The following is a 24,568-nucleotide window of genomic DNA, read 5'->3' on the forward strand; positions in this document are numbered from 1 at the left end:
TTAGAGCTTAAGGGCCATTAAGATTATATTTTGGAATAAGCCTTTAATCAACATATCTTGACATGCGGGAATGTTCAGAGAAGGTGATAGGAGTCAGCACTTAGGCTTCTAAAGGAAAATAAATTCTAAATAGAGAGGAAGGGATCATGTGAGAAAGAGACATTAATAGAAGGAAGCATCAAGCTGGGGAGAGACCCTTGAAAAACATTAAACAGGTGGGTAGTGAAACCACACAGGAAAAGGAAAATGAGAAAACAGTATTGGTTAGAGGAAATAACAGAGAACATGAAATGAGAGAAAAAAATTATCAAGCTGTAGAGCTAATATGAATGTGAACAAAGGGAAAAGCTAACAATGGAGATCAGTGTATACTAGCAAAGAATTATATGATAGAAAGATTATGTCAAAATATAAACTAGTAATTTGATCGAATACCTGCTGTGATCTGGAAGAAAGTGGAAAGAACAGACATACTTCAGGAAAGCAAGAGGTGAAGGGCAAACTATAGTCACATGGAGCCGTCTAGTGAGTGTAGGAACTTCAGGGTTTATATCAATTATGTCAACTCATCCTCCTGACATACATTTGCAGTTATTCAGTTTGTAATTTTGTAAAATATATTATTACTGAACAATTACTGAGCAATAGCACCTAGGTATGTCAACAAAATGAGCTTTCTGTTGTTCATAGGATACAATTCTCCTTATGAGCTTTTTTAGCAGACTTATAAAACCTCTGTCAAAGATGTAATTCCTAAACTAATTTTCCTTGTCATGCTAAAGTTCAAATGGGTTAGGAGTTTGAGAGAGCTTTCAGTGCACTATTTAAACCTAAAATAAGGTGACTTTCTGGAAGTTCTGATCTGGTATATTTGATTCATGTGTAAGTACTTGCACCCAGGGCAGGTGGCACTTCGTTCAGCTTAGTAGAACTAAATGTGATGAAGGTATAAGTCAGTATCAAGGTCTTGCAGAATCAAAGCCCTTAGAACTGCATTGCTTGTCATTAAAAATTGGTCAGAGAAGAGTCAGTCTTTTCAAACTAGGCAGTGTTTAGGGATTTTTTTTTTCTCGTGTCATATTAAAGACCTCTCAATAAACTCAGTTAAAGGGCTATCCCTTTATCCTTAGTCATTGATCTTTGAAAAGTCGCCTTTTCCTCAAAGAGCCACCAAACTCAGAAAAGCTTATCTTTCCTGGGCTCTACTGTGATGCTATAGGACTTTTTGGTTCCTTTGAAGAGTTATCCTGCCCTCTGGTGACTCACAAGTTCCACGTCATGGAACTTTAAGAGTTCTTTGACGTTTTCTTGCCAGAGGGTTAAATAACTCTAGTCATAGACACAAGCCATATTTGTATATTGAGTTTCTGAGGATTTACAGTTTCCAGTGATGGAAAGCAACCTAACTGGTTCTGAAGGCAGTAATTTCATCTTTCAGGTGTACATTCTCAGACAATAATTTTCTATTTTAAATGTATAGGAAAAGGTGTTTTGCTTGGTTTGTTTAGCAGCAGTTAGATTAAAGCATGTACCTCAAGCTGTTCTACACTGGTGCTTGTTGTGTGAGCACAGCCTTTCCCTTATTTCCTGTAAACACTTTGCCAGGTGGAAATCTTTCCAGAAAGAGATGCTATAGCACTATTCTGGGGGGTTTTAATCACAGGAAATAATAGCACCCAATCTGTTGCCACTGTATGCATATCTGTGTTTAATGTGTGGCTAAATAAACTCCATTTAGATTATTAACCATAATAAATATTCTATTTTCAGTAAACCATTTCCCCTCATAGAAGGCAGATCTAATATTACAGTCCTTGATACTCAAATTGAAAAACTGCGTCTGAGGTCTCTCAAACAGATTGGAGAAGCAGCAGCAAGGATGAGAAATGAAGCTACTGATGTGAAAGCCACTCTGACAGAAATTGAGGATTGGTTGGATAGATTAATGCAACTGAGTGAAGAGGTTAGTACTACACGTTACTGGTTTAGAAATAGCTATTTGACACAAACTAGTGTAATATTCACTGCTGATCAGACAATATCCACTCTCCTTAGAACAGTAATTATAGGTGCTTTGAAAGTAAACATGTTCTTCTCTGTAACTAGGGTTTACTTAAATACAATGTTTTAGTGTGTTAGCTGTCAGTGAATGCATGTTGGGAAATAACCACTGTGAATTGCAGAATAGACTCCATTCAGTTTAAAGTGACGGTACTTTCCTTTCTTCCAGAATTGCAAGCCACAGGGCTGGTTCAGGGGCTGCAGGGTGTATGTTGTACTTCTGCAGCTTCTTACCTGTAGTAATTGACTTCCAACAGAGTTGAATCTGCTTGTTTCTGTGTTGTTTGGGTGGTTTTTTTTAAATTTCCAGCAACATCTTCAGGTTTTATTTGTCTTGGTTATCTCAGAATTGGCTTTCACAACAAGATTTATTTTCCATTTGTCACTTCTGCTTTGAAAAGTGACTGATTGAAAAAAAAAAATAAAGAGAAATCAATTTGGCAGACTTGCACCTCGCATAAAAGGGTGTGCACAAAGCTGCAAGAAGATAGTAGGCTGTTTCTGCTTTCTGCTAAAAGGCTTATGGTTATCTACCCCTAATGTAAAAGCACTACAAGCACTTAAATATGTAGCAGGTCAATCCAAAGTATTAGCATTTGGAATCCATCACTTTAGTCACCGCATAGGAATTGAGATACAAAATGTGTCTAGAAAAATCAGAAAGAGGTAGAAGAACTGGGGGGTTTTAATAGAATTTATTTGCTTTCCAACAGTCTCAGTGGTATTTCGATGATTATTTCAGAACTATATATTGTGTTACTTGCAAGTAAAACAATTTTCTCTGTCATAAATCCATGTTAATTATTGATTCTAAGTGATAAATCTTTCAACATAAATCCTAATTTATGTTTCTATTATCTAAGCATTAGACTAGTTTAGCATCTATTAATTACTGGGTTTAACTTTCTTTTCCCCACAAATAATCCACAGCCACAAAACAGTATGCCTGATGTAATCATATGGATGATTCGAGGGGAGAAGAGACTGGCTTATGCTCGTGTTCCTGCACACCAAGTACTTTATTCCACAACGAGCCCTGAATCATCTGGTAAATATTGTGGAAAGACCCAAACAATCTTCTTAAAGGTACTATTCTCCCCCCCCCCCCCTTAAATATTAATTAACTCCCTGAACTGTGATCCCTTCTGACATGAGCATGAAACATGCAAACAAACTATGACCAATAAGGTGCCAAAACTCAGGACAGATTAAAAACCAAATGCATATAGCTTCTTCACAGTATCACAAATTGTAGCTCAAATTCATCATAAGCCAGTTAGAAAGACAATCAGAACCTGAGACTTTCCTGAAAGAGCTGACAATCATGATAGGACTTTTAAAGTGTTACTGGGGTTGGTGATTAGGGGCTGGACATGAATGGAGACTATTATAAGGAATAGTTAGTGTAAGTCAGAGAAGTTTCAAAACCCTATTAAAAGTTTTGGATGACTTTGTGCATGTAACACAGAGCATGCCTACACCCAAAAGTTCTGTAGTATGTCTCTCTGCATTGAGTCTTACTCATGAATAGGAATGTCTTTTTCCAGTTAAGTTTGTATTATCTCCAATTGGGCTAAAATTAAGCAGAAAAAAAACCCCAGCCAATCTGATTGTCGAACAGTAGCATTTAGAGTTTGTCAGGTAGTTACACTGATTCAATGCAGACAAGCCTATATCATGTTTTTTATGCAAACCTCCTTATCATGCATGTTATGATGCATTACTTCTGCATTTAGTGAACCATCCTGACTAACCTCTCCATTTCCAGGGTCTCCTGATGAGAAACACTAACATCCACATTGAAGTTTTAAGTTTGGTCATAACTAAAAACTCACTGCTGGATAAAACTTGGGAGAGGATATACAGGAACAGGGGCAATGCTACTGTTACTGTGTTTGGTTTTTACATGCCCTAGGCAGGTACCATTTAAAGAATGTTTCCTTCCTGAACTATATTACTGGCTTTTGAGGAAATGCAGTACAGGAAGAGATAAATAAATCATGTTATTCATATCTCTATGTTATTGTGTATATTTTACCGAAAGCTGCAATACCTGCATAACATAATAAAAAGTAACTTTTTTGTTCCTGTGCCAGTACCCACAGGACAAGACCAAAGATGTCAAAATGCCTGTGGAGCTGCGAATTAACATTTGGCTTGGGCTCAGTGCAGTTGAAAAGAAGTTCAATAGCTTTGCAGAGGGAACATTCAGTGTTTTTGCAGAAATGGTATGTCCAACATTGCTTTCTTACTTTAACCTGGATGTGAGTGCTAGGAATTCAATGAAATTGGAGCTCTTTTGATATATTTATTTTTGCATGCCGGGCAGAAAGGGAGAGTAGTATGTATTATACCAAAACAACTAGACCTCATTCAAGGCAATTAAGATCAAGTCCATTGTGCCTACCAAATGAACTTCAGTAGAGCAGATTCTGAACTGGTTAATCAGGTAAAAATCTGGTTAACTCCAGCAATTTCAAAGACATTTCTTTTAGATTTTTATCAATGTAATTAAGATTGGGATCTAGACCATTATGTTTTGGCATGTGAATAACCATTTTATTTTAATTGCTTCTTCACTTCTACAAATGATACTGGTTACAAATGGTTTTGCTTAATAATGGTTCTTTTGTATAAGTAGAAAATCTACTGTTACAAAATAGTAAACTACCCAAGGAAGCTGTGAATGCTCCATCCCTGGCAGTGTTCAAGGCCAGGTTGAACAGAGCCTTGGGTGAGTTCTGTGGGAGGTGTCCCTACCCATGGCAGGGGAGGTTGGAACTAGATGATCTTAAGGTCCTTTCCAACCCTAACTAGTCTATGATTCTATGATTCTAAGAAGAACTGGTCAAACACAGTAGATTTTGCTGACAAAAGGCCATAATATAATAACGTTTCAATGGTAAGAGTTAACAACTTTGGAATAAAATGCTTGAAATAGTCCCAAGCGTGTAATAGAGATTTTGAGTGATAATGGTAAGCATCAGATGTCTTCTGAATGCCACATCACATAATGCTGCATATAATCCAGTATCAGTATAATAGCTAATGAAACAAGACACTTTTACAGAGGCTTGTATCACTATTGGCTCTATGCTTTAATCTTTATTAGTAGTGTCATAGGTCACTCAAAATAAACAATGGATGTTTAAAGCCATTATTTAAGTATAAAGAAGCTATTGAATATTTCAGTTGCTCTTCAAACATCAATCCCACAATTTTACAAGAATAAGAGCAGAAAACTCAAGACCATCATAAATTACAAATACTTCCATTAGCATAAAAGGAAGTATACTGTATAAATTGGACTGACATTAGAATTATGCCCCCATTAGCTTCCATGAGAAGACTATAAATCAGTTTCATAGGTTATGAAAGAAGAGATTATAAATAAGAGATTTGAGATGGAAAAGAATGAGAGGATCATACATATAGTGAACAGAAGAAACTCATTTGAATAATAGAATTTTGTTTAACAAAGCTTTAATTTGGAGGAAGTTTGCCTGTAGTTGTACAGAGGCATTCAACTAAGACAGTTTTGTTTAGCAGTGGAATCATTGTTTGCCAGACATGATAGACAAAAAAGAAGAAATAAATTAATGATTACATTGCAGAGTAATGTGAGAGGGGAGTACTTAATTTCAGAGAAGGAAAATGTACAGTAGAACATTTTCATTTTTAACAGTTACATAAATGTCTTTGGTTGGTTGGTTGGTTGGTTTTCTTCTACCTTCCTAAAAGCTTTTAATTATTCCAAAAGTCCTGACTTTTTCTTTCTTCTCAAACAGTATGAAAATCAGGCTCTTCTTTTTGGAAAATGGGGTACCTCAGGACTTGTTGGTCGCCACAAATTTTCAGATGTCACAGGAAAAATCAAGCTGAAAAGAGAGTACTTTCTACCTCCAAAGGGCTGGGAGTGGGAAGGAGAATGGACGGTTGATCCTGAGAGAAGGTCAGATATTTTTTATTTTATGTCAGGACTAAAGGAGTTTAAAGGAGGAATAAAGGAGTGTGGAGTAGAAAGCTCTTACCTGTTTTCTTGGCTGAGAAAGAGGTTTTAAGCTGAACTTTCTAGGACACCAAAAGCCAGCCAATAATCAAAGCTTGTTAATAACCTTTTTAAAAAGTAAGATAACACCATTACAGGATTTGCATGGTCATTCACATACAGTGGACGTTTTTTGTATTCACTAAATGTTGAGAAGTTCCATTGTTTAATGAGGGCAACTGTCACAGGTTATTTCTAAAACTGACTCAAGACAATGGTTGTTTTCAGAGCCTGAGGTTGTGGTGCTTGCCATATGATAATTCCTCTCCTGGCAGACTGAATTCCTGAGGTGTTAATCCTCCCCCAGCTCTAGCAGGTTCAGTCTTGCTCTGTCAGAGGTTTTCACCTCCTGAGAGTTTAGCTATTTGTGTTGCCACACTTTAAACCACACTGGGTAAATTATTAGTTTCATAAACAAAAGCCAGCATGAGAAAGAGATTGTTTTCTCTTTTCTTAACAGGTTCAGCCTATTTTAAATTATGTGTTCTGGTGGTAAAAAAAAATAATACCGGATTTTTGTTATAGGAAAGCTGTGCAGAAAAATATGTGCTATTATTTGATCCATTTTAAAACACAGTTTGTAGGTATGAATGGATGGGTTTATTTTAATATTCAATGCATAGTTTTTGTTACAATGAGTAGTATGGCATGAAGAAAAGCAATAACAGACATGAAGATATTTTCTCAGATAATGAAATAAATGCTACTGTTAAAATGAGTAAGTGTTGCATCTTGTATTGAAAAATAATCTGCATGGCTCTATTTGACCAGCAGATGGCAGTTTAGAACAGTCTTTCATGCTTTCTGAATCCCAGTAAATGGAAATCAAGGCTATTCTATTTGGTTTAATGTTCTCTTATTTCTTTCATTTACAAGTTAGAAAAATATTAGCTAACAGATTGCTTGTCTTGTCAACAGCATAAAGGGAAAAAAAATGAAGTACATTGCCAAACTTTAGGTCATACCTAGATATATAAAAATCAGAGATGCATATAAATCCTGAATGCAGTCTGGATTTTCCTATGCTTAAATATGTGATTTTCTTTTTTTGTTTTTTTCTAAGAATAATTGTTGAAATCAGATCCCGAATAATACAGCAGTTAAAATACTCCTGCTAGTCACTGATTGTATGAGTAATATTCCTCCTATTGCTTACTACTACAGGAGTTGCTTCAATTTTAGGCAGACGTTGAGGAAATAAGCAGCCATCATATAGATGAGGGATACACTGTACTCTGTTAAGAAATAGAACTTCACAAACATGGACAATCCAGAATTGCAGCATGTGTGCACATTCTGTACTTTGTACGTTCTCTGTAGCTAACTAAAATGCATTTGTTTTAGTACTGTATTTGCTTTGAATTTGCAGTTTGTTAACTGAAGCTGATGCTGGTCATACTGAATTTACTGATGAAGTATATGAAAATGAGAGTCGCTATCCTGGAGGGGAATGGAAAGCAGCTGAAGAAAGTTACACAGATGTGGTGAGACTGATACTTTTCACTGGATAAGTAGAGGTTTAAGAGAAGGAGTTCTAGGATTTGCTGCACAGGCACTGGAATGGGTTGCCCAAGCAAGTTGTGAGTGCTCCATCCCTGGTGGTGTTCAAGGCCAGGTTGTATAGAGCCTTGGGTGGCACAGTTTAGTGTGAGGTGTCCTTGCCCATGGCAGGGGGGTTGGAACTAGGTGATCTTAAGGTCCTTTCCAACCCTAACTATTCTATGATTTTATGATTCTATATTTAATCTATTAATGCACAGAACTGTTATGTTTTGCCTACATAAAAGAACGGAGAAAAAGCTCCACCACCACGTGAATTCACATGTCCTCTTGGATGGATGTGGGAAGATGATGCTTGGAAATCTGATTTAAATCGAGCAGTGGATGAGCATGGTAAGATTTACTGTTTATCTGCTGACTATTTGCTGATTATTAGGACAATTTGTCATAGTCTATGCTGAAGGAGGGCACATGTCAAGACTGTAACAATGTCCTGAGCACAACAGTGGTTGCCCTATGGAAGAACGTCCAGAAAATATTTGGACAACAGTTGCTTAAGAAATCAGATAAAATTACATTTGGAAAGTGTTCTCTGTCAGCATTTTTTCTGTTTCCATTTTAAACACTGTTCCATCAAACTCACTCATTGAGCCTTTCTTAGGTCAAAAAGGACCAGTCTTCTGAAGAGTTTATGTAATAAATTCATATATAAGTGCCTACTAGAGAGAGAATCACATATTCTAAGAAACTGTACATTGGTCTTAGCTGCAGCAGCAGATGACAATTTTGAGCGAAAAGCCTTGAAAATAAAAAAAATTTTAAAAAAAACTGGCTAATGCAAATAACAATGGATGAGAGGTTCCAGTGGGGAAAACTCCGTGTATACACAGTGTGCCTGGAAATAGAGCCCATCCTTATTTTAAATAAGTTTCAAAAATATTTTTCCCAAGGCCAAAGTTAATGAAGTCCAGTGGTTAGGAGCGGGCCTGTAAGATGTGGAATAGAAGCAGTAATTGGTTTCCTTTTTTAGCGAAGTCATGTTTTTCTTTTTCTATCTTGCTTGTGTTTCTGAAATGTACCAATTAATCAATTTCAGGATGGGAATATGGAATTACTATTCCTCCGGACACTAAACCAAAGTCATGGGTTGCTGCAGAGAAAATGTACCATACACATCGAAGACGAAGACTGGTGCGGAAACGTAAGAGGGATCCAGCTCAACCAGTAACAGCAGGAAGGGTAAGCAGAAGAGAGATGCAGTCAGAGGCTGCATGTTTTCATTATATTCCTTTTCTTCATCTTTTTGTAAATTGATATTTCCAGCTTTGGTTTATAAGGGGATTATGCCTGCCAGAGCAAGTGCTGAGTTTTTTCATTACATTTATAAAAGGACTCTGTTGTGGTTTAACCCCAACTGGCAACTAAGTACCATGCGCCCACCCACTCACTCCCTTCAACTGTGGATGGGGAGGAGAACTGTAGCAAAAAATGTAAAAACCCATGGGTTAAGATAAGAACAGTTTAATAATTGAAGTAAAAGTAAAATGTAATAATAGTAGTGCAATAATAATAATAATAAGAACAACAATAATAATACAAGCAAATAGAGAGGAAGGAATAAACCCTGCCTCCTCCCTAAAAATAAAAGAAGTGGCACACAATACAATTGCTCACCACCCACTGACTGATACCCAAGCAGTGATCAGTCCCTTCCAGGTAAGTCTCTCCAGTTTGTACACTGGGCATGATGTGCTGTGGGATGGAATATCCCTTTAGATAGTTTGGGTCAGCTGTCCTGACTATCTCTCTCCCAGCTTCTTGTGCCCTTCCTCAGTGGCAGAGCATGAGAGATTGAAAAGTCTTTGACTTTGGGTAAGCACTACTTAGCAACAACTAAATTATGTTATCAGCATTATTCTCAAATCGAAACACAGCATTGCACCTGCTACCGGGAAAAAAAAACTACTATATCCCAGCCAAAACCAGGACACCACCACTGTGAATAATAGAGATTTATGTCTTCCAGGGAATGCCATCATATGAAGATCAAGAAGGATGGGAATACGCTTCCTTGATTGGTTGGAAATTTCACTGGAAACAACGCAGTTCTGATACTTTTCGTCGAAGACGATGGAGACGAAAAATGGCTCCCTCTGAGACACATGGTGCGGCAGCTATCTTTAAACTTGAAGGTGCTTTGGTAAGCAACAGAGTATCAAAAAAGTCTTCAAAAGTTCAATACAATAACTTACAGTAAATAAACAATTATGTGTATCAGCTATTTTAGTCCCTAAATTGTTTGACTGCTACGTAACTGAGGAACTAGTACAGTTTATATTGTTTAAATTATTTAGAGTCTGAAAGGAACCATTAAAGTCAGAGCAGAGACTCCTGCATAGCATGCTTATTACTTTATTTTTCAATAAATTTTAGTGTTACATTACATGAGATTTAGCACAAAAGGCTGCATTTTACCACATGAGCCTCCTGTGAAGTAAAGTGACAAGGTAGCTCGAGCTTTTTCACACACAGAATTTAGATGTATTAGCATCAACATAAGAAACAACAGGCACTGAGATAGCTGCTTCTGATTAATATTTGTATATATAAGCAACCAAACACAGGAAGGGATAGCAAAGTCCTGGAGAAGCCAGAACACCCTATGTCATAAATAGATGATCAGAATGTAATTATTCCTCAAGTTTTCAGGTTAAAACAGCTTCATAGGTAAGTTCTATTTACCAAAATGCAAACTGGAGCAAATAATGAGAAGACTACATTGTTTTTCTAAAATAATGATTCTGATTGTATAACATTAACAAAATTTTGCACTTTTTTTCTCGGTTTGTTTCTCTTTTTTGCACCAAACGGCAAACCACGATTCACCAATAGCATTTTCTTTCCCCACTTAATTGGGTTCCACAGAGTTTAAAAATTTCTCTTTCAGTTCCTCTTCTGACTGTATTTCCTGAGCTATTGCTAGGATAAAGACATTTTGGATAGTAAGCTTAAATGACTGGATCTGATTTCTGCACAGCTTTGATGACATCAAGAAATTACCTTTAGGCATGACTAAACATCTTTTAAAGTACATTTACTCAGGAAAGTAAATTTCTCCTTGTCCTAGAGGAGAGACTGAAACCAGTATATTCCCACACACAGTCCACTTTAATCAAGTTCCTTCTATATTTGTAAATACTGAGTAACTTTTTTTCTGTATATAACTTCAGGGAGCAGACAATAGTGTTGATGATGGAGAAGGGAAGAGTTCAGAAAAAAACAAGGAGTCAGCAACAAAGGTGTTTGGTGCCAACACACCACTTGTTTCCTGCTACTTTGACAGTAGGTTCTTTAACAGTTCCTCTTAAAAATCATGTACATTTCTTTATGGTCTCAAACAGAATTGTTATTATTTGTGTTTCATGTCTAGGTTTACTTTCTGTTACCATTACTGTCTAGTCCTTGATTGGGCCTTATTTAGGCTGCTGAAAGAAAAATTTCAGTTAGTCATTTCAGTATTTCAGCCCACTGTCATGCAGACAGTTTTAAAACCTGTACTGGACAGGAATTCTAAAGCTAACTATTGCAGTACCTCGATTTTAGGCTTTCTCAAATGATGCATTTTTAGCATTAGCGTCCCTCCATAACAATACAGGGAGTTAAGCCAGCAGAGAAGATGTATGAATGGTTAATTTTTTGCTGGTTTAGCTCACTTAACCAGCTCAATTCAGGGTCAGATAAATGCCCGATCAGAGGAAGCAGTAAGACCATGTAGTTGAGTTGGCAAAGTGAACAAAACTGTAACTTTGCCAACCTGGATTGGCTTTAAATGCCTTGGAATCACTGTAATGGGATTCACAAAAGCAGGGACACTGAGATGGGAGCCACCAGTGTTTGTTAGTTAACAAGAATAGAAGCCAATCCAATCCACTGCTAAGGCTTGTCTTTGTTTGGACTCTGCAGAACTTGGTCTCCCTGCAGGGAATGGGTGCCTAGATCTTAAATCTTGTTTTTCAGAAGCTGAGGAAGATTATTATGGTTTCTTTTTAATAATGAACACAATAGAAGGAAAATGGCACCTTTTCCTGACAGAGTTCAGAGTTTTCAACTCATTGAGGCTATCAGCAGCTCAGATTTTCCAAAGGAAAGGCTGACATCATTTAAAGAAAACCTGTAGTAACTTAACCACATGCTGTCCTGGGTTTGGGCCACTCTTGCATCTTCTTGTTTAAGCTGTTCCACCTTGCCTTTTTTTATATATATATTTTTAGCCAAATAGACAAAGTTACAATTGGAATTATTTTCTTGATCTAATAGCTAAAAATACGAAACTCCCAGGTCTCTGCAAGTGCTGTAGTGAATACTTAAATCAAGCACAGAAATACCTGGTTCTTGATTCTCTTTGGAGGAGCTAGATTGTCACGTTTCAAACATGAATCTTTGAATAGAAGAATTTTTGAAGATCATATGATGAAAAATAGCATTAGTGTTTAGTTTGGGTTTTTTTCATTTCTGCTTTAAGTTGTGCTGGAACAAATGTTCTCAGGTGCTAGCTCGCTGGTATTAGTACACTTGTCAGTAGAAAAAAAAAAGCAGAGATGTTGCTACAGTCTTTTTGCTTGAGTTAAAATGAGTAAGGCATTTTTATAAACTCAAAATATCTTCATTACAGAAAAGAAACATGTATAATGCAGTTGTACCCTTTATTTATTTGATACAGGAGTATATACTTACCATCTTCGCTGTTATGTCTACCAGGCAAGAGACCTCATGGCTTTGGACAAAGACAGTTTTTCAGGTATGGAAAAATCCTGCTAATGGTGCAGAAAACCCAATTCTGCAATGAACTAGTACCTTGATTTAGCTATAAAATATCTTAAATTCATAAGGTCTGTGCTGCTGAAACTATACCATAAGGGAAGTCTCAGTTGCATTACATATGATTCAGGTTTGGTTAGTACCCTAAACTGTAACAAAAAGAAGAGCTCTGAATATGCAGCACCTGCTACTGCCAATGAATTCCCATTATGGGAATGGAAACACAGGTCTGAATTCCATGACCAATCCCTTCCCTATGTCTTAGTTTCTCCTTCTAACCAAAGCCTATGTACAGTTCCTAAACTATCCTAAAGGAAGCTTGCATAAAAACAAGGACAAAGAAAGCTGGATGACTGCTATGTCACCAGCTGCTTCTCTGTCTGTGTTCAGTATTTTATATTCATTAGCACTGGGATGACCTTGTAGAAAACTACACTGTCCCTTACTAATAAGGCTTTTGGTTTTTTATACAAGTGTACCTGTTGCCCTTTCATTTCCATCTCTTAGGTATTCCAACAGTGTTGTATCCATTTGGCATCTTTGCAGTCGGGCTAATTCAATACTCAGATTACCAAGTATTTAACATTTGCTAATTAGAATTAAAATTCCACGGGGAGATCAGAGAGCAAATTGAAATTAGATTCTGCAAGCATATGATTTTACATTTTCAATAAGTTCAGCCAAAGATCTAGGTGAAATGGGCAGCTCAGAATTTTCTTTCCCCATCAAACTCCATTTGCAACCTTCTTTTTATCCCTGTTTTCATTAATAATTCAGTGTAATGCATGTGTTAATTTGTTACAGAAGATAGAGACCTATAGATGTTTTAGTGCTGTTTTCTGTGATGAGGTATTTTTTGTACAGCTGCCTGTGTGTATTTGGTCTTACTTCAGTGTGCAGCACTTCAAAGCAATACAAAGAAACAATAATAAATGCCACTAATTCGCATACGTAGAATTAAGATGCAGTCACACATAAACTAGCAGATCTACATTTTATTTTCCTCTAAAGCTAGTTTGAAGAGTTAGCCAAATTTTGTAAAACTCTGATCAGGTACCTAGCCAGAAGCTGTTGAAACTGACCTAAAGATAACCTTTAAAATAGCCCCTAGTTCTTAGTAATTGCAATTTGTACAGGAAATGTTAATGACCATCATCAGATACCTTCTACAGGGCTCTTGATGATTTAAAGACCTGCCAAACACTGGGCCTAGACCACTTTAATCATTCAGCTGTTTCACAAGAAGCGGTTGCTACAAATAAGCATGTTTGAAATTAAAGCTTGATCTGAGCAATATAGCCTGGGAGCATTTGCTGTCTGGCAACTAGTCAGAACTAGAATTATTTCTTTGTATTATTTATGAGGCTGCACAGTTGTGTATCAATGGAGACAACAAAAATGTTTCTATAGACCGTATTTGAGATTTGTATAGCTAGTGTTTCACTTTAGTTTTCAGGTTCTCTTTCTGATTTGCAAGCTGTTTTATCAATTTCATTTATTACTATTAGTTGAGACTTGTATAAATTAAACTGTTTAGTAATCCAGTGGAATTTGCTCTATTAAATGTAAATTATGTGCGTGTGTGGGCTTTTGTTTTACATAGAATAGCTTATAGGATTGGTAATGACAAAAGAAAAGTAACATACTATACTTGATAAAATTGTGCTGTGTGCCTTATGGGGTTTTGTTTGTAACACTATGCTTTTAATCTTTGTATGATATTTCAGACCCATATGCTCACGTTTCCTTCCTTCATCAAAGCAAAACAACTGAGATCATTCATTCAACTCTAAATCCTACATGGGACCAAACTCTCATATTTAATGAAATAGAGATCTATGGGGACCCACAGACAGTAGCCCAAAACCCACCTAATGTTGTTATTGAACTTTTTGACAGTGACCAAGTGGTAGGTGAATGCTTTTTACACTGATTGCTTTTCATTTATTTGTATTGATTGAGAATAACATTAATGTCTAGGATTGCTATTTTTGGTTGCAGGGTAAAGACGAATTCCTTGGAAGAAGCATTTGTTCCCCTATGGTCAAGTTAATCCCAGAAGAGGACATCACACCAAAACTTCTCTGGTATCCTGTAACAAATAATGGCAAAGCTAGCGGAGACATTCTTTTTGCTGCAGAACTTATTTTAAGAGATAAGGTATGTACTTCTTAGATATACATTTTTTGTGTGTATACATATATAATATGATATATATCCTTTCACTGTGAGTCATAATGTGAAGAATTGTCTTAATACTTGATATTAAGACAAGTTATTTCATTTAAATATAAAAGAAACTAATACTCATATTTGTGTCTTAACAGGCTGGTGCCAACCTTCCAATTCTTCCATCCCAAAGAGCACCAAAGCTTTACATGGTACCTCAAGGTATCAGACCAGTAGTTCAACTCACTGCTGTTGAGGTTGGTTTATTCTTAAACTGCCTGAATACAAGTACAATCATCTTATCCTTTAAATAGTACATTTGTTTATTTATTTCAAGAAAATAAATATTTCATAATGAGAAATATGAGGGATTTTTTTCTTTAAGTGTCTTTGAGTTTTGTTTTTTCCGTAAACTTTCCTAGAACAATGAGCTGGAAATATTTAGCCAGTCACATTCTATTACTTTAAGGACTTTATTTCCTCTTTCCTACTTTTTGAGTATCATGTTAGGCATATTGGTATTTCACTCACTTCTGCTGCCATTGGACTTTATTTTACAGATTTTGGCCTGGGGGCTTCGGAACATGAAAAACTATCAACTGGCCCCTGTTATGTCTCCAAGTCTCATCGTGGAATGTGGTGGTGAAATGGTGGAATCTGTGGTGATCAAAAACCTCAAAAAGACACCAAATTTTCCATCTTCTGTTCTCTTCATGAAAGTTGTATGTTGCAAAAAACTATATAGTAGCTGTCTACAGCAAAATCAGTTATTCCATACTTTTAAAGGTCAAGGATTTGTTATGCAAGAATAAGCAGAAAAGCTTACACTGCCTTTTTGTCTTAACATGAGCAATTTACTGAGCCTGAAAATTATAATAAAGATCATGTAAACATGTTTGTACAGTCACTGATAAATTATACAATCCTTTTTATACACTCCAGTACACTATATATATATTTATTTGAAAAGGCATCAATTTACCTTTGCAGTAGATGTGTGGCTACTTTCCTAGAGCTAGGATGGGAGCTGTGCAAGAGTCAGGAAAGTTCAAGATTTGAGGCAATTAAAATTAATCTTACTGACTTTTATTGAATCATAATCTAAAGCTAGAAATTTTCATTCACCATACAGCCATAGAACATGGAAGTTCAACATTAAATAAATGAAGCAACAGCACTAATTTAGGGGGGAAATCTTTATTCTGAATTTTCCTTCTGTTTGAATTGGAAACAAACTCTAACCTTTCATCTTTAGCTCTTGCCAAAAGAAGAGTTGTACAGTCCATCTCTCGTTGTTAAAGTAATAGACCACAGACCATTTGGACGAAAGCCCATCGTGGGACAGTGTACTATTAATTTACTGGAAAGCTATCGCTGTGACCCCTACACTACTAAAGAAGACATCGCACCACAACTGAAAGGTAGGTAGCTGGAAAATGAAAAGTTCTGGTTTCTTATAGGGTGCTAGAATAACCTATCTTCAGTGTTTACTCTGTTACCGTACTAATGAATAGCCAGCTTGTGTTGTGTACTTACTTGGAGATAATGTGATCTGAAAGCGAAAAATAAGAATCTAACTCAGAGTATTAATTAGTGCAATATTCTGTGAAGCATAAGAGGACAGAAGGTAAAGGCAAGGCCTCAGGCTTAGTATGCTGGTTCCCTGAAGTTCCTCTTTAGTTATCAACTTGGAATTCAACCGCCTGCAGGTTACCCCTGCACTGAGTACCGAAGTAATGGGCCAGTATTCCAGCAAGAATGCTCTGAATACAGTGCTGATATTTCTCTCTATATATATTCTAAGTTTTAGGGTTTTTTTTTATTCAATATGTTTGAGAAATGTTTGCATATCCTGCACAAAAATATCTTGTACATTTTTAGCAGAAAGTGGCAACTAATTGCTTTCCTTAGATGATCAAACATACAGCCAGTGGATTATTTTGCATCTTCTGTAACTGGATTTCCAATCTGACAAAAATGTTTAGTAAGTTATTTTTCCTACACCATATTGCCTTAATAAAATTTTTGGCTTACAGTTAGTCTACTCTCTGCTGCACCTCGCCAGGATACAGTAATTGAAATGGAAGACACCCAACCACTCCTAACAGCTCAGGTAATCTTTTCAAACCTGATTCTTGAATTTCTTCTTTAGATCTGTGATTTCTGAGAAACTATCTAGACAGAAAATTGTCAGAAACGTATGCAACCTTCTGAAAAGCCAGGTGGAACAAAGTTACTTTGTGGCAAAAAAGCAAAGGAAATATGTTAATAATTTTAACCTCTGTTTTCATATAGTAAGTGTAAAACTAAATTTTTTTTTGCATGGTAAAGTTCACTCGGTAGCTTTAGAATGAATTTACTTATCCAATAGCTGCTGACAGCATATGAGAGACCATTACCCAATTATCCACTGGTAATGGTAATAGCAGCCTGGTCTTGCACAGACTGAGCAGCTAGAAATCAAAGCTCTAGGAGGTGTATGCTTAGGTGAGTACAGAATCAAAGCCATGGTAACACAGACCTTCAGCCGTTCATATTATCACATTCATGACTGACATGAAGTTATCCAAAACTGATAACCACTGAAACTTTTTTTTTTTTCTGCACTAACACATCTTTTCTTTCCTTTTCTGTTGTGCTTTGTGAATCTCTGTACTGCTCTGATTCTTTCAGGACCACCACAATACAATTTTACTTTCCAGGTTAAAAAATAATTCAGCTTGCAGTATTTTACTTTTGAGTTGAAACATGAATGAAGACAACTTCCAGATAGAGCATTTTCAAGGGAAAAATTTTCATTTAAGACTGCAAAATGTTGCCTTTGTGTAGAAAGTGTTTTCATAAAGTTCTGATGGCCTATTATTTTAAAGGAAGCACAAAAGTTATGCCCTTTAATATTGCAATTTTGCAGGCTCTTAACCCACGACTTTGACTTTTCAGAAATGCAGAATTTTTATTTTGTTACAGAGGTCCCAAAGTAAATACTACTGAATTTAAGCTTTTGAACTCTCACTGCTGTTTGAATATATTATTGATTGCACTGTTCCTCCTTCATTTCTTCTTCTTTATTTTCATGCCATTATTTTCAGACTTTAAATTAAATATCTCATAGACCATATTCTTGTATTTACTTTCATCATACATGTAAACTGTTACTAATATTAAATTTAAAACAGTCTCTAACTGTTATGTGAATTAGGCATTCTGTTCTAATATAAATGCTTTATAACTGCCACAGAGATTTTTTATTTATTTTCTTTAAAAAAATTAAAGAGATATAGAAAATACGGAAAATGGCACTTTGAACTCACTGGCAAAAATGATTGAATTTGTGTAGTTGATTTCAACTATAAAGTGTAAATTTTTAAATGCTACATAAAGTGAAATAGTTTGTTTTAGAGTTTGACCAATATAAGAGCCACATATTTTATAACATTAGATACAGTGATAGCATTCATGCGAGAGAGGAAAGAATATTCAAAATAATTAAAATTTAAATAAGTACAACTGTGGAAAGTGTAAGTAATATGCAGAGAACACCCTGAGGACACGAAATGCCAAAATTTCATCAGTTACATTCCAATTTCCAGTGTTTAAGCAGTATGTCAACAGCACTCAGCAAAATGGCTTCTCCAACAACAGTGCATGTATGTATGTACCACACTAATGCATGGAGATGACCAGAATAGGGTTGGATGGGGAAAGAATGTTGATGTGATGTGGTCATGAGGCTGTACTTTTCTTGGCAATTATCCCATAGAGAGATTTTGGAGGAGATGATGCTCCTAAGCCTAGTGTGATTAGTTACTAATATCAAGGTATCCTTCTTCAAAAAGTCTTGCTATGTGTGTACAATATGTGTGAACTATTAAATCCTTAGTGTCTTTCTTTGCCAGCTTTTTAAAAGCACCAAAATCAACAGGAATTCTTTAGCCACACTATTAAATTCTATTTCAAAGCCTACTTCCTGGAGAATAAAATAAATCTACAGTAAATAAAATTCTAATTCTAACTTTTCTAGGGACGCACTGTGTCTCTTAATTCTTTTCCATAATTTCAAGATGTTCAGAAAGTTGATAGTTCAATGTTATTGTCTCAAAAATTTCATGTGTAACAATTTATAAAGAAGTCACTGGGTACATTAAAAAAAAAAAAAGTGAGAGACAGTAACTGTTACCTCATCTTTACCATGTGAATATTTCACTCCAAAATCTCAAGCTAATCATATGGCATTTTATTCTGTCTTTTGGCATTCTGTGAGCACATCCTGCTTGCAACTTTTAGTAGCAATAATATCAAAATGTTGAAGTCATGATTTGCTTTTGGAATATTTAAAGACAGCTTTAAGGTTTCAGGTTTTTGAAACTACCAAGTGCTTAATTTGAAGAGGCATTTGAAGGTATATCAAGGGAAAAACAAAATAAAACATAACTGAAAACAAAAACTAAACCCACAAAGCCTAATTTAAATTCTTCCAACACTATGCTTTGATGAAAGATTCAGAGTTCTACATAATACATTTTGTAAAAAGGCTTTAAATTGGGAATTTAAATTATTATTGCATAATTACGCAAACTACCCTACATGCTGTCAGCATTACAAACCAGTGTTTAAACAAAGTCAGATTTAAATATGGCAAAGTATTCAACATTACCTCATAAATTCTGCCTCTAAGTTTTGCAAATCACTAATGACATGGTTTCTCAGAATAAATCACTCCAGTTGCCTTTAGAAAATCTGACAATCCCAAGCAAATGTGAATGGAATTATGGTGTATTTCTGATTTGAAGTTAGACAAGACTACAAAAATACAGTCTTGTATTTTGTCCAGTCTTGCTGGATAACCTCTCATGAAGACAATTACTTACAGACTAGAAATTGGAGTAAATGAGTATGATATACCATAATGATGTCCTGACCAATTGATGCATTTGGCTTGTATTCATAAAATTTTTTGCATATTTCTTCTCCTTTGCACAAAAATTGATGGATTATGCCTTTAAATTAAAGCACAAGGTATGATATATAAACACTAGCACACAAACACTATCACAAATGACACTTGCTAATTCTGGCTTCCAAACAGAGATGCATGATGCTTGCTCTTAAGGGACTAACGGGTCATAATTATGGTATCTGTGATTTAAGAGGTGAAGCATTTTGGATTGTGCAGATTGTTATTACACTTACATAGATAAATTATAGACACATATACTGGTTGCTACTGTGCTTTATAATTCTTCACTGTTTTTCAGAATCCTGAAAATCCACAGCTTGTAAACAATTGATAAACAATAGTAGAAGAAAAAGGGAAAAGGCTGTTGAACATTCAAATTGTTTTATAGAGAAGTAAATATTCAAAAAGGGCAAAAATATCTTATTAATTTTATGTATGTAAAATTTGTTTGGAAAAAAATGTCTGGAATAGATTTAGTTTTGTAGGTGCTGTTAAAAACATTTTTCATCTCAAATAAATCAGATCCAGTGCTCTCTGCAACCATGGCTAAAGCAGGGAGTGATGCTACTGTGGAAATCAATCAATAGAATCCAGAGTGTAATACTGTAATGATACAAAAAGAAAATCAAGTTTCTCTTAGTTTTGCTTTGTTATTTAAAGAACACAGCACAGGACGATAATGTCTTAGAGTCCCGAGAAATTGGTTTTTAAAATTTTTATATCTGTTTGCTTCAGTTTAATATCTAGGACATACAGCAGCAAAATATAAAAACTTAAACACATGGTGTCCAAATAGTCTTCAAAAGTATTTATAAATTGTTGATGTTACTAACTTACTTTACATACATACTATACAAAAATCTAACCTTTTAAAGCATATTTAACTGTATGCAATCCCACAGATCATATTCTTACCATTGTTTTTATTTTGCTCTTTTTTTATGAATTGATCCTCATGAGCAGCTTACGGAAAAGGTAATGTATACTACTATATTTTAGTATGCTTAGTTGTTCACTGTTTCTGCTCTACAACATGATATAAAAGAGGCTTTATCTCCCAGTAAAAGGCTTTTATTTGCTTTTCTTTAAGGAGGAAGAAATAGTTGATTGGTGGAGCAAATTTTATGCTTCAGTAGGAGAACATGAAAAATGTGGACAGTATATTGCAAAAGGATATGACACCTTAAAGGTATTATTCAGAATAAAATAAATTAACATTCTCAATGTTTATAGGCCCAAAATCTATAAACAGGGTTTTTTTATAGGTGCCTTTTGTTTTTTAAATGCTCTAAAAATTAAAATCATAACGATTTTAATTAAATTTTAAAATTTAAAATTTAAGTCTAAAAATTTTTAAATTAAATTTAAAAAATTTTTGAGAGCATTTAAGTGCTCTTAAAAATTAGTAAAGGTCCCTTACTAATTCATGTGGTGAAATGAAGTTCTCGAGAAGATACCTTTGCTTCTTTTCTGCTTAACTACACTTATTGAAAGATGTATTAAATTTAATCTAACCTTTAGTCAAATGGAATTTTACTCTTGACTGCTTTGAGTGCCAAGCAGATCCTAAATAAATCTACACACGGAGTAAGTACGAACCCAGAGGTTCTGGATCAGGAGGATATATGGATCTGGAGCTTTCTTTTGTTTAGTTGAAGTTCCAAATGCTTTGGTTTCTTAAGATAGTCCAATAAACACACAGTATACATTGCAATGCCCCAGTAGTGGAGCTGATATGTATGATAATTTCTAAGCTGCACTTTCTTAATTTTCCTTTTTCTTTTCTTTAAGGTGTATGACTGTGAATTGGAAAAAGTACCTGAATTTCATAGCTTAACAGACTTCTGTGATACATTTAAACTATACAGAGGCAAATCTGAGGGCAGTGATGATCCATCAGTGGTTGGGGAATTCAAGGTAAATTTGAAGTAATGAGCAACAACCAAATGCTAGATGCAGTCTTTTGTATGTACGTGGCTATCATTTAAGTAAGTCTACATGCAAGCATTGCAGCTTAAATATGGATGTGTGTGTTAATAGGGGCAACAGGTGTTTATAGCTACCTAGGTACAGGCCCTTCTTTTCCAAGGAAGGTACAGCTACACATTACTCACACTAAACATGATACCTGTTAAGTTAAAATAATTTATCATCCCTGCTAAAGTGGTCTTCTCTGGTACCTGTGAAACAAAATCTCCCCATCCTGCAGATGTTCTGAGTGAAGTGCATTTCTAGAATGAATTTGGAAAAGATACTTTTTATTATTTCTGTCACTGTGTCTATGCCTTCTAAAGATTATAATAATGTTATTGCTGTATGTAAAAGAAAACAAAAACAAAACCCAAACCTCCAAAACCAGAAAATACAACCAAACATTAAATGATACTTTTGGAGAGGGAAATAAGTATTAAGTATTTGTTACATTTTCTCAGCTGGAGCAAATTGAGTAGTTGTGTTGCAATCAAAGCAGCTGTATTGATTTAAAGTGACCAAGGGTATAGCCTTAGCTGTGTAGTAAGTCTTATGCAAAACCCACTGAAGTGAAACAAAGGACTTCAAGCTATAACATTGGATCAAGCTATAATTTCGCTATTCTTTATAAAACAGAGTGTTTATGTGTAGGATAAAAAAAAATTAAACCTAGCAGAATGACTTTTCTACATTATATTGACTGAGCTCTTATATTATTTTTTAGGGATCCTTTAAAATCTATGCATTACCTGATGATCCCACTATTCCAGCTCCTCCTCGCCAGTTTCGTGAGCTACCAGACAGTGGGCCTCAGGAGTGTATTGTGCGAATTTATATTGTTCGAGCTTTGCAGCTTCAACCCCAGGATAATAATGGGCTGGTGAGACTTCTTGCTTTTGGAATGCCTGTAAGCTAACTCTGGTGTGGTATGTTTCAAATGAAGTTGGTCTTGATAACCATTTCTTTACATTTTTTTCTTAAATAGTGTGATCCTTATATAAAAATATCCCTAAGCAAAAAAGTCATTGAAGACAGAGATAATTACGTGCCTAACACTCTCAACCCAATTTTTGGCAGGTAACAAACTTTTTTGTGTTTTCAATTTATTGTGTTTTAGAATGTTTCTTTATTTTTTAAGATAAAGCATTGTTTGAGATATCCAGTGGTCTGTTCATAGTTATATACTGACAGTGAACTGAAGTAAAATTGCATAAGACATTTTCCTTTTAAATCAAGGCACTACAGGCATTTGGCTAGACTATAGGTTTTCTGTATAACAGGAATAAATTGCACAAACAATGTATATATATATATATATATATATATAGTGTATGAACCACCCTGTGTGAAGCATACAGTAACAACAAAATACACTTATAGAATATGGAAGAAGTTTCAACTGAAAACTACTTGGATGTCACAGTGAGTAATCAACTTAGCATGTATTCCCAGTACATTAGTCTTTCCTTCAAAGGCTAGTGATGTCTTTGAAATATATGAATAGAAAAATACTAATTAGAAATAGAAAGCTTACATCATCTTTATAATTACTAACGAAATTCTGTGTGTGTTTTGGTGTCCAGAGTTAGAGAAGGATTCTGATAAATTAGAAACTTGGGAGAGGAGGAGGATTATAAAAAGTTTGGAAAGCATGCTTTGCAATCATATGCTACAAGATTTCAATTGTTCAAATCATGCAATGAAAGAGACAGCAAAGTACAAAGTACCTTCAAAATTCCAAGTTTTTTCAGGATGATTCTGGAAGCCAAATTTAAAATGTTAGACTAGAAATAAAACAAACAAACAATCAATAAAGATGCCAAGAATAATTAACCATGGGATACTCTACCTCAAGGGTAATGGACGCAGCAGTAAAAACCATGAGGCTGCATATCTAGAAAATAAATTTGAAGAATTTGGGAAAACTCTACAGTCTGTTTTGACAGCTAGATGACAGAGTAATCCTTTCCAGTCATAGAAGCTAAGCATTTGAACAGCATTTTTTTAAGGCTCCAACTGTGTTTGTATTGTAGTAAAAAAAAATATAAAACTTTCTAATCATACAGAAACTATGGGTTGAATACCTACCCTTTTTACAGAGTAGCTGGCAGAACCACACTGCTTTCTTTCTCAGTCCCAATTCAAGCTGCTGCACTGAAAACATCTCAGTAACAATTTGTGCAGAAAGGAAGGATGTATTATCTATAGGAGTACAAATGGAATTATTAATAAGTGCAAATAAAAATTGGAGCATGAGTGGTAACTACTAGATTTATTAGCTTTTGAAGCATTCACTTCATATGTTGTACAGGCTTAAAAATAAACTAAAAAGGGATTTTTTTTAAAGGTTTGGGTTGTTTAGGTTTTGTTTTTTGGTTTAAAAATAAAAAAAAATGCTCAGAAGAGCAGTGGTGTTAACTGGATGTTTTTGTGTTTAGAATGTATGAACTCAGCTGCTTTTTGCCTCAAGAAAAGGATCTGAAAATTTCAGTCTATGACTATGACACATTGACACGTGATGAAAAAGTGGGTGAAACTATAATTGATCTTGAGAACAGATTCCTTTCTCGTTACGGATCTCACTGTGGCATCCCCCAGCAGTACTGGATGTAAGTCATTTTTGTCTCTTGAAAATCTTTATCTGTGACACCTAGTACTGAGTCTCTAAAAAATCTGGACTTCTTTCATCTTAATTATATGGTGAAAAAAACAATGCTAGGGCTTCTCATGGGTATTTGTTGTGCTCACTCTGTCATCTGAATTCCAAGTTAAGCTTCAAAGTCTTGACTGAAAACCATGATGTCAAATATTTTCATTTTATATAGGAATGTGTGTTACTGCTATCTGGAAAACACACATTTAGCACAATTTTCTGAACTACTCCTGGAAATAAATATGAAAGCATTTGTTTGTGTAAATTATTTTGATATGTGAAAAAAAAAAGCACTCTGTCTTGGAAGGTAATTAATTGAGCTGGTACAAAATTATGTTACTGTATCAAACTCAACTGGTCTCAATGTAGGCAGTTACAGTGGCTGCCCTTT

At 35.2% G+C, this 24,568-nt stretch overlaps 1 protein-coding gene across 1 annotated transcript in view; it reads left to right on the forward strand.

Moving 5' to 3' along the window:
- MYOF (myoferlin) overlaps positions 1 to 24,568 on the forward strand; it is a 70,436-nt gene that overhangs the window by 39,322 nt on the left and 6,546 nt on the right. The window contains exons 23-44 of the mRNA XM_031044649.2: positions 1,771 to 1,963; positions 2,992 to 3,147; positions 4,158 to 4,289; positions 5,850 to 6,013; positions 7,479 to 7,593; positions 7,897 to 8,002; positions 8,706 to 8,848; positions 9,636 to 9,809; positions 10,840 to 10,951; positions 12,330 to 12,407; positions 14,155 to 14,336; positions 14,429 to 14,587; positions 14,755 to 14,853; positions 15,157 to 15,318; positions 15,852 to 16,017; positions 16,633 to 16,709; positions 20,517 to 20,528; positions 20,644 to 20,742; positions 21,345 to 21,470; positions 22,249 to 22,404; positions 22,510 to 22,601; positions 23,963 to 24,133. Coding sequence (XP_030900509.2) covers positions 1,771 to 1,963; positions 2,992 to 3,147; positions 4,158 to 4,289; positions 5,850 to 6,013; positions 7,479 to 7,593; positions 7,897 to 8,002; positions 8,706 to 8,848; positions 9,636 to 9,809; positions 10,840 to 10,951; positions 12,330 to 12,407; positions 14,155 to 14,336; positions 14,429 to 14,587; positions 14,755 to 14,853; positions 15,157 to 15,318; positions 15,852 to 16,017; positions 16,633 to 16,709; positions 20,517 to 20,528; positions 20,644 to 20,742; positions 21,345 to 21,470; positions 22,249 to 22,404; positions 22,510 to 22,601; positions 23,963 to 24,133 — 2,874 coding nt within the window. The remainder of the gene's footprint in view (positions 1 to 1,770; positions 1,964 to 2,991; positions 3,148 to 4,157; positions 4,290 to 5,849; positions 6,014 to 7,478; positions 7,594 to 7,896; positions 8,003 to 8,705; positions 8,849 to 9,635; positions 9,810 to 10,839; positions 10,952 to 12,329; positions 12,408 to 14,154; positions 14,337 to 14,428; positions 14,588 to 14,754; positions 14,854 to 15,156; positions 15,319 to 15,851; positions 16,018 to 16,632; positions 16,710 to 20,516; positions 20,529 to 20,643; positions 20,743 to 21,344; positions 21,471 to 22,248; positions 22,405 to 22,509; positions 22,602 to 23,962; positions 24,134 to 24,568) is intronic.

This window comes from Melopsittacus undulatus, chromosome 4, assembly GCF_012275295.1.
Source record: "Melopsittacus undulatus isolate bMelUnd1 chromosome 4, bMelUnd1.mat.Z, whole genome shotgun sequence".
In the NCBI taxonomy this organism is placed as follows: Eukaryota; Metazoa; Chordata; class Aves; order Psittaciformes; family Psittaculidae; genus Melopsittacus; species Melopsittacus undulatus.